The sequence below is a fragment of the Fukomys damarensis genome, unplaced genomic scaffold, assembly GCF_012274545.1.
Source record: "Fukomys damarensis isolate Sample0158 unplaced genomic scaffold, DMR_v1.0_HiC HiC_scaffold_4, whole genome shotgun sequence".
NCBI lineage: Eukaryota > Metazoa > Chordata > Mammalia > Rodentia > Bathyergidae > Fukomys > Fukomys damarensis.
This window is the reverse complement of record NW_022900916.1, coordinates 25,464,039-25,478,435: the sequence shown is the minus strand read 5'-3', so window position 1 is coordinate 25,478,435 and position 14,397 is coordinate 25,464,039. Positions and strand designations below refer to the sequence as shown.

The 14,397-nt window shown below is 39.5% G+C and overlaps 1 protein-coding gene across 8 annotated transcripts in view; it reads right to left on the bottom strand.

Annotated features, from left to right (window-relative positions):
- Positions 1–11,578, bottom strand: part of Fam221a (family with sequence similarity 221 member A) — a 33,432-nt gene extending 21,854 nt beyond the window's left edge. For 5 of the 8 annotated variants that reach the window (XM_010628214.2, XM_033757239.1, XM_033757242.1 and 2 more), the window contains exons 1-3: positions 5,801–5,842; positions 3,172–3,233; positions 2,570–2,743 (exon numbers count right to left, since the gene is read on the bottom strand). In XM_010628214.2, coding sequence (XP_010626516.1) covers positions 2,570–2,667 — 98 coding nt within the window. In that variant the 5' untranslated portion in view covers positions 2,668–2,743; positions 3,172–3,233; positions 5,801–5,842. Of the gene's footprint in view, positions 1–2,569; positions 2,744–3,171; positions 3,234–4,674; positions 4,985–5,014; positions 5,772–5,800; positions 5,843–11,364 lie in introns of those variants that run through there. The other 3 variants (XM_010628215.2, XM_010628213.2, XM_010628216.3) reach the window with 3 other exon arrangements.
- Between the last annotated feature and the right edge of the window lie 2,819 nt (positions 11,579–14,397).

The following is a 14,397-nucleotide window of genomic DNA, read 5'->3' as shown; positions in this document are numbered from 1 at the left end:
CCCGGAAAAAAAAAAAAAAAAGATTAGCTCAAGATTTTATATACACACAAAACTAACAACTAAATGAACTATACAAAGAAAAAAATTATACTTAACAAGTATTAATAACAGCTGGCTTTGGGCAGTCAATGTTTTCCTATTTATTTCCCCATTTCCCTTAATAATTACACATCACTTTATTAATTCATTAAGTCTATTGGTAAATTTAGGTATATAATATGATGGCATTCATCATTGGGAATTTGTACTTTTATATGATATATCTTGATTCTTACTTTTTTCCCATCCCCCTGCCCTCCCTTAAACCCCTCTACCACTCCCTATTTACAAAGACTTTGTTTCCGTTTTTTTCTTTTCTCATATTTATTCCTTTCCCTTCTTTCCGTTCCCTGCCCTCTCACTTCCCCCACCCCTTTGGACCTTTTCTTCCTATTTCAAATTATCTATTATATATTTTATAGCCCAGTTGCCCATCAACTGGAGAATGGATAAAGAAGATGTGGGTTTTTTTTAATATATAAAATGGAGTAATACTCAGCCATAAAGAATGAGAAGCTAGAGACATTTCAGATAAATAAATGGATGTTGAGACCATACTCAAGTGAAATAAATAGGACACACATGTGTAAATACCAAATATTTTCTCTGGGCTGAGAAACTTAAAGGGTAAATAAGGATCAAAAATATCCCTCTTTTTCTGTACTAAGGCTTGAACCTAGGGCCTTTGCACTGAGCTACCTCCCCAGCTCCCCACCCACTTTTTAAATTTTGAGTCAGGGTCTCACTAAATCACTAAGTTGTCCAGGATAGGTTCGATCTTGCAATCCTCCTGCCTCCCACATATCATTTTTACTATGGAAAAAAAAATAGTGTAGAAAGAAATCTCATGAGTGACAAGCACTACAGAAAAAATTTCTCTGTTAAATGTGAGTTGGGTTTTCCTCTATCAAAGATGAGTTGAGAACCAACTCCATGCTACAAAAATTAAACATACATAAGTGCCAGTTTGGCATTAAATTTTTCTAAAAATAAATTATAAACATATCATACATTTTCCAAACACTTCTTCATTTCCAAGAGATAGCAACACACTCCTCATTCTCCATTCCTCCACAGTGTTATCAGTTGAAGTTGCTAGATAAGTTTAAAGTCAGTCTATGTACCACATTACTCATCCTAGCAACTGCCTAACACCTGACAAACAGCAACTCTATAAACAGCAACTTCAAAGAGTCTCTCATGAATCGACCCTTCAAAGGTTTCCTTACAACAGAAAGTTCAGAGTTGTTGCCTGAAAACATGTAATAGGTTCAGCGATTTTTCTGTGAACCAGTTTAGTCATGGGGGATGGGATACCAGGAATGGAACTCAGGACCTTGCACTTACCAGGCAGGCATGGCACCACTGAGCTTAATCCCTGACCCTGGTCATTTCACTCTTTACAACGGTAAGACAGTAGTAAAATCTGAAGTAGGCCATGCATACAGAAAAATACAAACCACAGATACAGGCGACATATGTCAAGGACTAAAGCCTCATGTAATTCCCCTCTTCATGGGATTTTCTTGGGACGTGACCATTTGTCATTAAAAGCCATGTGCTTGAGTTCTTGTTTGTCTAAAGAAATGTATTGACACAGCAGTTCCTTGAGATGAGAAGGCTGATTCAGTAAATCTGAGAGAAATGCATCTATTTGTAGATGGGTATAAAGACCAGTGTGAGTCAATTCAAGCAACCATAAGACAGTTCCCTGCAGTCCAACCATCGATCCTTTCCTTGTCCAATGGTAGACTTCTGCTTCCCAGATAAACTGAAAGATCCCTCAGCAAAGCCACGAGGGGCACCAATATCTTTTTTTACCAATGACAAGAGAAAAGTGTCTTAAAACAATAGACTTTATGGGGGGAGTTATACTATGATATGACAAAGAAAGACTAATTTTCTTTTTTTTTCTCCTGGTACCAGGGATCAAACTCAGGATCTTGTGCTAACAAGGCAGGTGGCAAAACCACTGAGCTAAATTCCTAGCCCACAGCAACTTTTTTTCTTTCGTTTTGTTGTTGTTGTTGTTGTTCTTGTTGTTTTTGAGACAGTGACTTGCTATGTAGCTCAGGCTGGCCTCAAACTCATTAAAGCTCCTGTTTTGGTCCCCCAAGTGCTGGGATTACAGGCATGCACCACCACTGCCTGGCAAAAATTTTTAATTATAACTTTTTAAAACTTCAAATATTTTTACTATTATAAAAATGTCCACTTTTAAATGTTTCTTAACCATCACAGTGAGGATATGTTCTACTACAGCTTTTATTTTCTACTCATCAGAAAAATAGCAGTAAGAGCTGCATGTGGTTGTGCATGCTTATAATCCCAGGAATCTAGGAGGCCAAAGCTGGAGGTTCGCAAGTTCAAGCCCACCCTGGGCAACTTAATGACTTGGCAAGATAGTTTCAAAAATAAAAAGTCTGTGGATGTACCTCAGTGCATAGGCCCTGGGTTCAACACCCAGAACAAAGAAAGTAAAGGAGGGAGGGAAAGAGGAAAGAAGGAAATAGCAATTAAAATATCTTACCTATGTGTACAAAAACACAGTGTCTCTGGGCCAACAAGTTTGCAATCCATTCCAGTTGGGGACCGCCAGCTCACAAATAACCTGTTCTGTAAGCGCATAGGTAAAACTTTTCTTTTGTATTCTTCATATTCTTCAGGAGTAAAAAGTTTCCCTCCATCATCCTCACCAGTAATTCTACAATGACAACAAAAATACATTTTAAGTCTTGAATATTTTCCAGGTTAAAAATACTAAACTCTAAAATTAAACTATACTAATAAGGAAGGATGAAGCGGGTGAAGTATGGGGAAAAAAGCAGGATTATGGGGAAAAAACAAGAACTAAGATATATCATGTAAAAGTACAAGATCCCAATGATAAATGGAACTGTACTGTTTGCTTTAAATATACCAATAAACATAACAGAAAAATAAATAAATTAAATTAAACTATGCTTATATACTCAAAAAGCAGGCTGCTTTGAATTTTTACCGTAAACACACTAATAGTCAAATTATACACAATGACAATAAAGCTTTTGCTTGTGACAAAGTTTTGAACATGCTCTTAGTATGGTAACTTAGTATCTGAGAAAACAGGCAAAGCAGGAAGGCTACACTCACCTTCCCTGAGTTCTTCCCTGACATAGGTATACAATCTCATTCCAGAGATGGCCGCCTTATATCTGCAGGGAAAAAAATATGCTTCTCTCTGAAGACACAGCAATGCAGAGAAGAATCTGAACAGACCTTGCTAAGTTCCTTCCAGTTTATTACCATTAGGCCATACACTTTGGTGATTCCACTGTATTTTTGCAGGACTTTCCATTCTTCATCGCAACCACCATAAAGTATACAGGATCTCCAGTTTCTGTGTGTTTTCACTTTCTGAAGGCTCCCGTGCCACATTAAAATTGAAATAAATTTAGAAACTTTTCTCTTGTTATTCTGTTTTTCATTATGAGGGCCTCAGCCATGAACCAAATGATGACAAAGGAAAACATCTTTTCTGTCCTACTCTTCCCATATAAAAGAGGATAATAAATTAAAAGTCAGTGATTTCATAACATCTGACTGTACTGATCAAAGTTTATCAATGGAAGAGTGACAACTATTCATCTCAACTTCTCTGAATTGAAGCACCTTCGCATTGAAAGCTACAGCCTAAACTATTAAACAACTCTAACGTTTCATCCATTAAAAACGGGACCAAAAAAAGTGCACACACTTTCACAGATACACACACACACACACACACACACCAACATGACTAATTTCCATACCTGACCCCAAACCTGCCCAGGAGTTTAAACTTATGCAGGCTTTAAAAACACACCTGGAGCAGGGGGCACACTGCAATCACAGCACTCCTAAGGCAGGAGGATCGCTGTGAGTTCAAGACCAGCCTGGGCTACATAGTGAGTTCCAGGTCAGTTCCAACTACATAGTGAGACCCTGTCTCAAAAAACCACACACACATACACCTGGATTTGCACAAGTTCAAACTCTCATCTGTGTATTGGGTAATCAAGTGCTTCATTGCTTAAGATTTAAAATTTTATGGGAAAAATTACGCCCCTATTTTTATGAAAAAAAAACTAAGAGTTTGTCTCCCTAGAGGAAAAGATGGTAGTACAATTAAAAGAAGTTGTTAAAAAATTGAAGAAATGTCATGAAAATTACTTCGTAGAATGCTACATAATTTTTTGTGCAATGTATAATTTTCCACACTTTGAAGCCATTAGTTGAGACAGAATATAAAAACTAATTAATGTGCTGTGAAATCAGCACAACCTCCTTTAAAGAATCTAGAAACAAAATAGTAAAACCAACAGGCATTTTATTTGGGGATAAGTTTTGAGCTATATTACTTTATTAAAACTATCAAAAAAGTACTAACAGGTACCAGAATGATCTTAAGTGCAGCTCCTTTAAATAAGAAATCATTGGCATTTAGTTCTAAACCAATTTATAGAAAGACTACACTTTCCTTCCCAAACTCCCACCAAAGCACCAAAAAAAGAAAACTCTGGGGAAAGAAAGTTCATTTCTGGAGGATACTCATCTTTTTTAACCTTCCCCCCCATCCCCTTCCATATCTAGGCACCCAAATCTGGTTTGCCCTACCTTTCTCAAATCTTGAAGGTTAAGTAAAGGATTTGATAAGCCCTTCTATAGGGGAGTGTTCCATGTATTTATCTTGCAAAAATAACTCCTGCTAGGCCTGTCCAGCATTTTCTGAGCAAGAAACTATTGAAGGCCCACAATTCACATATCTAAATATCTCTGGAGCCCACAACCTATACATTAGTATCTAACTTCTCAGTCAACACTAGGGCCCAGTGACTTGCTCCCAGGGAGGAGCCCTAGAGAAACCGAAGGCTAAAGGAGCTAGTTCTGCCTTGAATAAGCGCTGGATGGGTGGTAGTAGTTTCAGCCCAGTACGCCCTGCGTCACTAAGAGCTACCTGAATCAAGCACGTGACTGAACTATCAGCAAGCTCCCGACTTCACTTTTCCCATTCTGTTTCCAGGGAGCTCTAAGTATTACCCAAATCTACGCTACAGAGTACCAGCGCGCGCGCACGCGCGCGCACACACACACACACACACACACACACACACCCTTCCCAACAGGCCTCGCCTGTGATTCCCACGCGCCATTTAACAGCCAACTCTCATTCTTAGGAGATCGGGAGACATGAAAAACAAAACACTTCAAGGCAGGCGCAGGAGCCTTTGTTAAGTCCTGGACGAGGAACGCAGTCCTCAAGGCAAACAACAGGCTTCATTTCCGGTTTCGGGAAAGGCCCGGAAAGCATTGGGCCGGGCTCTTTCTACTAAAAGCAGCACCTCGGGATTGGGAGCACGTTCAGAAGTGCACGACTTATACTACTGAAATTAACGTGCAAACATGATGTCTTCTGTTATAGGCCCCGAGTGCTCACAGTGTAATTCTTCACAGTGCTCTTTGGGGCAGCGGGAATTGAACCCTGCAGTCAATCTGGAGTTAATAATCCCTCCTGGAGGGAGAGATCTCTTTAAGAGGCCTCGTAAGAGACTGGTTATTGAATGGAACTGCAGCGTATTTAATTACAGAAAGATGAAACTTGAAATTAATCTAGGCCTCCCTCAACAGCCCGGGAACGGATTCCCAGAGCCCAGCGTTCGCTCATTCGTCAGGTCCCTGGCCGAGCAACCACATTTGGGAAGGGGTCGGGGATGCAGGCTCGGAGCCGCCGCCACTGCCTCACCTCAGATACTCCAGATACTCGTCCACCGCCGCTGCGCCGCCGTTTTTTTTTTTAATGTATCAAAAATCGAACTCAGGACTTTATGCTTTCACTGCAGGCGCGGGGCCACTGAGCTACATCCCGGGCCCTGGCCGCTCACTTCTACCCGGCAGCCCACGGAGGTGCGTTAGAACCCCTGATTATTCAGGAGCAGGTTTTATATATTTGATCAAAGGGCGGTGACGTGAAACGGGGAGGGGAAGGGCAAGTGAAGTTATAGAAGCAAATCGAACTCAGGACTTTATGCTTTCACTGCAGGCGCGGGGCCACTGAGCTACATCCCGGGCCCTGGCCGCTCACTTCTACCCGGCAGCCCACGGAGGTGCGTTAGAACCCCTGATTATTCAGGAGCAGGTTTTATATATTTGATCAAAGGGCGGTGACGTGAAACGGGGAGGGGAAGGGCAAGTGAAGTTATAGAAGCAAACAGAAAGCAAGTTAGTCTCGTCTCACACGATAACAGTTTTGTTCCTTTTGAATTTTGTGAGAACAGGGCATTATGAATTTCGTTTACAGGACACGGTTGTCAATCTCGTCTGTATCTTTTGAAAGAATGTAGTTCTTTAAAGGTTATAAAGACTCCATTTACAGGAATGTAACCGTCTGCCCTGTTAGTACCGGGGCGGGGGTAGGGGGGCAGCCTTGAAGGAAGGCAGATTCCTGGACTCTGTTACCAAGAATCTTGTATTTACAAAAAATAAAATTAAATTTAAAAAAAAATCTTGTATTTACCTTCTCTGCAGCAAAACAAGGAGTTACAGCTATGGGGGGGGGATGCTACTCAGTTTGTTTCTCAAGTCCTGCTTCAGTAGGCCTGAATGCATGAGTACAAAGCAAGCAACACGTTCTTCAAAGAGAGTAAAGAACAAATATAAGGGGAAACAATTTAAAATTTTGGTGGGGCTTGATTGGGTTTTGCAATGCTGGGAATCTAACCCAGAGCTTCAATGGTAGGCAAGTGCTCTACCCCTAAGCTACTCCCTGCCTGAGTTAAGATCTTTTAAAACCTTTGGAAGACTCTTTACAAAATCTACGTAAAACTTGAATTGCCAAGAAATTGGTAATTTAGCCATAAATTGGCTGAACAACTGGAAAGGGTAAGAAACCCATCATTAGTGAGGAGGGAGGAGTCCTTAAACTCTTAAAGGTCCCTCAGAGGTGCAGGATCAGCTTTAGTACCATGTGTGTTACAGACCTGCCTGGTCTTCGTCCCTTCACTTTACTGTGCTTTGCAGATACTGCTTATTTTGCTTCTTTTTTTTTTTAATGCATGGCAGGTCAGTGGTGATCTGTGCATCGAGCATGTCTATCAGCCATTTTTCTGATAGCATGTGCTCATTTCGAGTTTCTGTGTTACATTTTGGTAATGCTCACAACATTTCAAAATTTTTCATCTTTCTTTTTTCTTATGGTAGTGGGGATTGAGCCCAGTTCTTCAGCACTGAATTACACCTTCAGCCCTTTTGATTTTGAGACAGGGTCTATCTAAATTGCCCAGGTCGGGTTCAAACTTGTGATCCTTCTGCCTCATTCTCTCAGAGTGCTGACATTACAGGTGTGCACTACCACTTTTGGCTTTGAATTTTCTCATTATTACTGAATCTGTTGTAGTGATTTGTGATCTTTGATGTTACTAGTATTAGTTTTGAGAGGCACCATAAATTTTGCCATATAAGATGTCAAAGTTAGGGCCGGGGATTTAGTTTAGTGGTTCTGCTGCCTGCCTGCCTCACAAGCTCAAAGTCCTGAGTTTGATCTCTAATACCAAAAATAAAAAGATGTCAAACTTAATAAGTGTTTCTATTTTTGACTGCTCAACTGAACAGACTTTCCCCCACCTCCTCCACCTGCTCAGGCCTCCCTTATCCATAAGACACAACAATAATGGATTATTAATACCTTACACCGGTGGTGGTGGACCTATGGCCACAGAGCCCTCTCTGTTGGCACACAAGCCATGTTGCCCCAGCGGCCAAGCATCAGTTATTCAGGTTTAATTACAGGGTTGGCACTTGGCAATAAATGAGTTTTGGGTTGCAGTTTAGACACTCAGTCTCTAAACGTTTTGACATCCCTGGCCTACACAATGGCCTCTAAATGCTTAAGCAAAAGGGAGAGTCTCATATCTCTTGGTTTAAATCAGGGCTGGGGATTTAGCCCAGTGGCACAGCACCTGCCCCACAAGCACAAGATCCTGAGTTCAATTGCTGGTACCAAAAACAAAACTCTTAAAGGAAATTGAAAATGCTACGCCAGTAAACAAATTATAGAGAAGCAAAAAACAGTTTGCTGATACAGAGAAAGTTTTAGAGACCCATGTAGGAATTCAAATCAACCACAATATTCTCTTGAACCAAAGTCTAATCCAGAGGAAGACCCTAACTCTTCAATTCTGTGAAGACTAAAAGAAGGGAGGAATTTGCTGAACAAAAAAAGAGCCTGAAGCTAGCAGAGTTTGGATGTTGAAGTTTGAGGAAATAAACTGTCTCCATACATAAGAACTGAAGGTAGGGCCAGGGATTTAGCTCAGTGGTGCTGCTGCCTGCCTCACAAGTGCAAGGACCCAAGTTCGATCACCAGTACAAAAAGAAAATTAATTGATCACAGATGTGAGGGTAATTTTGCTATGACATCTGTTAAATCATTGATCAGCAGGGTTGACTTGGCTGATCTGGCTGGCTAGGCTGGTGTCCCCTTTCCTCCCTCACCTCTTCATGTGTGTCCTTCCCAAAGCTGCAAGCTCTGTCAGAGGATGACCAGGGAGAAAAAGACCATTTCCTTGGTCAAGGGTATATGAGTAGCTTCGCTCCCCTGCTCCAATCCCCAAATATGCTCTCAAGATGCAATCAGTCAGGCTATCTCTGTGCCTCCCTTTCCTTTTCTGTTTATCACTTCCTATTTCTGGCTACAAACATAAACCTACTCATGTATCACAGCAGGAAGATCATTCTGAGTCATTTTTGGCTCAGACTTGCCAATTCTAGAATTGCAAATGAAGCTAACTGATATCTTAAAGACTAGCTTTGTTGCAATTTGGTCTTTTAACACTATTAAAAACTTTCACAAAGCTGGGCATGGTGGCGCACACCTATAAGCTGAGGCAGGAGGATTGCTGTGAGTTCAAAATCAGCCTGGGCTACTCAGTGAGTTCCAGGTCAGTCTCAACTATGTAGTGAGACCCTGTTTCAAAAAACCAAAAAAACAAAAAAGAACATTCATGATTCATGGAGGCTCAAAATATCACCATTAATGAGAATTTGGAAGAAGTTGGTTCTAAGCCCCACGGATGACTTTAAGGGATTCCATACTTCAGTGGAGGAGATAAATGAAATTGTGGTCAAAATAGCAAGTGAACTAATGAATATTAGTTTCCTACAATCTCCTGATAAAATTTTAACAGATGAATGAGCAAAGAAAGTTTTTCTTGGGATGAAATCTATTCCTAGTGAAGATTCTAGGATATTGTTGAAATGTCAACAAATAATGTATTTGGAATACTACATAAACTTAGGTGATAAAGCAGCGGGAGAGTTTGAGAGGGCTGACCGCAACCGTAAAAGAAATCTGTGGATAAAATGCTATCAAACAGCATTGCTTGCTACACAGAAATCTTTAATTATTTAATGGAAGAGTCGGTTGATGCAGCAGAGTTCACTGCTATCTTACTTTAAGAAATTGCCACACCCTTCAGCAACCACTACCTGGATCCATCAGCAGCTGTCAACATCAAAGCAAGACCCTCCACCAGCAGAAAGATTATCCCTCTCAGGAGGTGCAGATGATTGTTAGCAACTTTTAGTGACATTTTTAATGAAGGTATATACATTGTTTTTTAGACATAATGTTATTGTGCACTTACTAGACTTCAATATGAGATAAATATAACTTCTACATGTACTTGGAAACCAAAAAAAAAAAAATGCATGTGAATCACTTCATTGCAATATTCACTATATTGCAATGGTCTGGATCCAAACCTGTAACATCTTAGATAGGCCTATTTAAATTATCTGAGAGATAAAATAGTAAGAAAAATAACTTACTGAACTTCAATACTTTACTTCAAAAGTACTCTCTTATATATTTCAGGTCCAAAAAGTAAAATATGATGTAGACATATGATTTAAGTCTCCTCTTCCATCATCTGAAGTTATTCTTCTGTTAAGGCAGTCCCCATTCCCACTTTGGCTTTCTCTCTATTTTTATTAACTACTCTCCACCAAAGTATAACAATTCAGCTATAATCTAATAAGCTTTGAAGTCTACCAGGCACATGTGCAATTTATAGAAACTTTTTCAATACATAAGTGTCCACAGATAAATGAGTGATGCTGAAATCAAGTTCACATCTCAGAGAGGGCTCCCCATTCAGGACTCTGATCACATCTTTGGTTTGCTGTTGCTGGCTTTACCTCTTTATGAGCCCTGATTTTAGGCAGCAGCTCAACTAACAAAGATAAATAGCACAAAATGCCAGCTGCTGTGAGCTTATAGAAAAGTGGCATGGGGATGTTCATGTGGGCAAGTGTTATTTAATTAATCTAGAGGGAAATAATTAAAATAGGCTTAACACTCTTGTAGACTCTTCCTAGAAGATTCAGGAGGATAATCTCTCCTGGGCACAGAAGTCAACAAAAATATTGGGCATGACAAATTAAGAGTAAGGACCCAACCAGAAAGTGTTATCCCAAATTTTATAAAACTTTTCTAATTAGAAGCCAGCTTGGTGGCACATGCCTATAATCTCAGCACTCAAGAGGCAGAGGCAGGAGGATCGTTGCGGGTTCAAGTCCAGCCTGGGCTAAATAGTGAGTTCCAGGTCAGTCTCAACTACATAGTGAGACCCTGTCTCAAAAACCAAAAAAAAAAAAAAAAACCTGCTAATTAGAATACTGTATGTGGGTCCGACCTCTAATAAAATACATAATCAAGCTATAATATCCTCCCAAAGATAGCTAAATTGACCTAGGAAGGAGGATGGATGGACAGAGGGCTTGAAAATTGTGTAGGCAAATAATAGACATTTTATTTGTTGAATCTTCATAAAACTTTGTAAGATAAGAATCATCAACATTTTGCAGTGATACATAAGAATGCCTTCTGCAAATAACAGAATAACCCAACTAACAGTGGTTTAATTAAATATAAACTTTTGTTACTTTATAGAAATGGGAGGTAGAGGTTACCAGCATTGGGATCAGGCATTTTCCCCATAGTTGTAAGAGAAATCAACAGCTCCAGAAATTATATCCAAATTCGAGGAAGGGGAAAAAAAAGGCCACCAACATCAGCTATTCCTTTTATCAAGCAAGTTTTCCTTAAAAACTGCCTGCAAAAGATTTTCAGTATATTCGTTCGTTCGTCAGAACAGTGTCCCATGGACACCCATAGGTAGAAAGAAGGCTGCGAAGGCAATCTTGGATTTCCAAGCCCTACGATGGAAGGAGTCAAAGGGGATTAAAAATGCCTGTTGGGCTAAAAGCATACATTTGGTTAGCCAATCACAAGATCTTGCCACAGCTGACCTTTGAACTGCCTACTATCCGTGCACTTCTCACACAGGTGTTTTATGTTGATGGCGAAGGAGAAATACGGTGGAAGAGCCTGGCCGTGGAAAGCTGCTCAATCACAGCAGCCAGGGAGCAGAGGGTGGAAGCCCCTAAGAGAAAGGGGCTGGGACCCGATATAGACCCCAGGGTCGCAGCTCTCTTATCCAATGCCTTCAACTAGGCCCGACATCCTGTTTTCATCACCTTCTAAGAATGCCAGCAAATTATGACCTCATCAACTGATCGATCCACTTGATAAATCACAACCCTTAATCCAGTTGCTTCCAAAAATCCCATCATCTAGCAACCAAGCTTTTAGTGCATGAATTTTGGGGGATGATTTTTCAAATCCACGCCATAACTGACATAGACAGACAGACATATAAATAGGCAGATAGGTGGACAGATAAATGCAGTATAAGGAATTGAACGCAAGACCTTCACACTGAGCTTCATCCCCTTCAGCCCTTTTTTATTTTTAATTTTTTCCAAGACCTTGCTAAGTCACTAAATTTGCCACCCTGGGCTCAAATCTACAACCCTCCTGCCTCAGCATTCCAGAGTGCCAGGATTACAGGCATGCACCATCACATCCAGATAAATTATAATTTCATAACCTTGGGCAGCTGCTGTAATGTTGCCATTCACTACACATTTAGCAAATGTTTGATAAATGAATACACAATAATATTAAAACCTACTGAAATTACACTCAAAAAGTCTTAGAGGCCCTTAATATAGCATTAGACCTGATTTTTCAATATTATCTACTGAAATTTCACAATCCCAAATTGCTATATGTCCTTTTGATGTCTTTTAAAGGAATTCTCTTTGAAAGGAATTCTCTGTTCCACACTGTTCGAAAATAAGATAGGAAAAAAAATTCATTCAGATAAAGGATCTCCTTGCTTTTAAATTTTTGTTTTGTGCTGTATTATTTTTCTGGTACTCAGGATTGAACCTAAAGCCCTTTTTGCACTGAGCTTCATCCAAGTCTTTTTTTAATTTTTATTTTGAGACAGAATCATGCTAAATCAAAAAAGTTGCCCAAGCTGGGCCCAAACTTACAATCCTACCTCAGCTTTCCAGAGCACCATAACACCTGGCTGCTTTTAAGCTTTCATAGTATTTTTAATTCATCTTATATTTTATATTTCCCTTTTGCTTTGATTACTTTCCTTGCTTTTTCATTTTAGCTATTAGTAAAGAATAATGATGGCTTTCAAAAACTATTTTATAAGCAGATCAAGTTTTGTTATAATAAACAGCATAACAAAAATTTCAGGGTATCCAAAAAATTCCTAAGCTCCTTTAAAAGGCTGAATTAACTAGATTATCCAATAAAAATGCTAGAACAAAAGAAATTGAAAAATTCCTTTCAGAAATGGAATTTTTATTTATTAGATAAAACATTTCTGAATTTTAAGCTTTGATCTGTATTTTATTTACTTTCTTGAATTCCTCAAAAAAGTATCTCTAAGAAGACCCTCACTTGCAAATGCAAGGTCCCAAGTTTGATCCCTAGTACAAGTTGATGAATATAAGATTATTTATTTTACCTTAATTCTTTTGAAAAGAATAGTAATTATGTATCATTTTATAAAACATGTTATGTAGAGATTTTATGTAGTTATAATTCAAGTTTATTTACTCTAGCAAGTTTAATTCTATATTTCAGTAACCTGAAACTTATTGTAGAGGTAATCAGTGTTGGATCTGAGACCATTAATGCTACATAGCCACTCATTCCACAAATGTTGCCATATCTATTTTGCAACCAAAATTATATTAGGTTCTCAGAATTCAGAGGATGAATAAACAAAACAGAAAAGTCAATAGTTGAAATGGGTTGAGAGTTGAGTGTGTCCAATAAAGGTTTATGTTTGGAGGCTTGGTCCTTGGAATAGCAGGGCACAGAAGGTAAATCTTTTTGATTTTCCAATAGTTGTGAAGACTGAACCCAGCAACCTTCTCACTGAGCTATATTCTCAGTCCTTTTTAAGTTATCACTAAATTGCTAAATTTCCCAGATCGGGCTAGAACTTGCAATCCTCCCACCATGCTTGAATTACAGATGTGTGTCATCATGCCTGGCCACAGAGGTAAATCTTTTATGAGTGGAGCCTAATGGGAGGTGATTGGGTCATTGGGGGTGCTGCCCTAAGGGGAGATTTAGTTTTCACCAAACCCCAGGGAGTGGGTTTTTTAAACTGAGTTTAACCCCTCCTTACTATATTCCCGTCTAACCATGTGATCACTCTCTTGAATGCATTCTTGTCATTATGTCACCTGCCATGATGTGATATAGCTAAGGGGGCACTCATTAAAGCCTAGCAAGTGTTGGTGCCATGCTCTTGAAATTTCAAAAGTGTGAACTAAATAAGTATTTTGTTTTAGCAACAGCAAATGGACTAATACAGTAAGGATAAGTATTATAAAGAAGAGAACCTATTGAGTAGCATAACAAGTGAAGGTGATGGGCCATTATAGCTCAAGTTAGTGTCTCTAATAAGGTTGTGGCTTGATCAGAATCAAAGGAAGCACAAGAACAAGCCACAAAAACACTAAGGAGAGCTCCAACAAATTGCAAGTATATCTTAGTCAATTTCTCACTGGGACAAATGACCCAACACTCCAATTTTAGAGGAAGAGAGATTTAAACTCACGTTTTCAGTCCATAGTTGACTGGCTCCAAGACAAGAAATACAAATCTTTGTCTGAGAAAATCGATCAGAAAAGAAAGAAGCTGGATGTGGGGGTGCATGCTGGTAATCGCAGCACCCAGGAGGCTGAGGTGGGATTGCCACGATTTGGAAGGCATTTTAAACTACAGCGTGAGATCCTGTCTCAAAAACGAAAACAAAACAAAACAAAAAGAAATAAAAATTCAATGAATACCATAAAAGTAATCAAAAGATTGTCTAAAACTGAATAATTAAAAAGAAATAGCTCTCCCGGTCCCCTCGCCCGCCCCACAGGCCTGCACCCTCTGCTCCCCGCCCCGGTCCC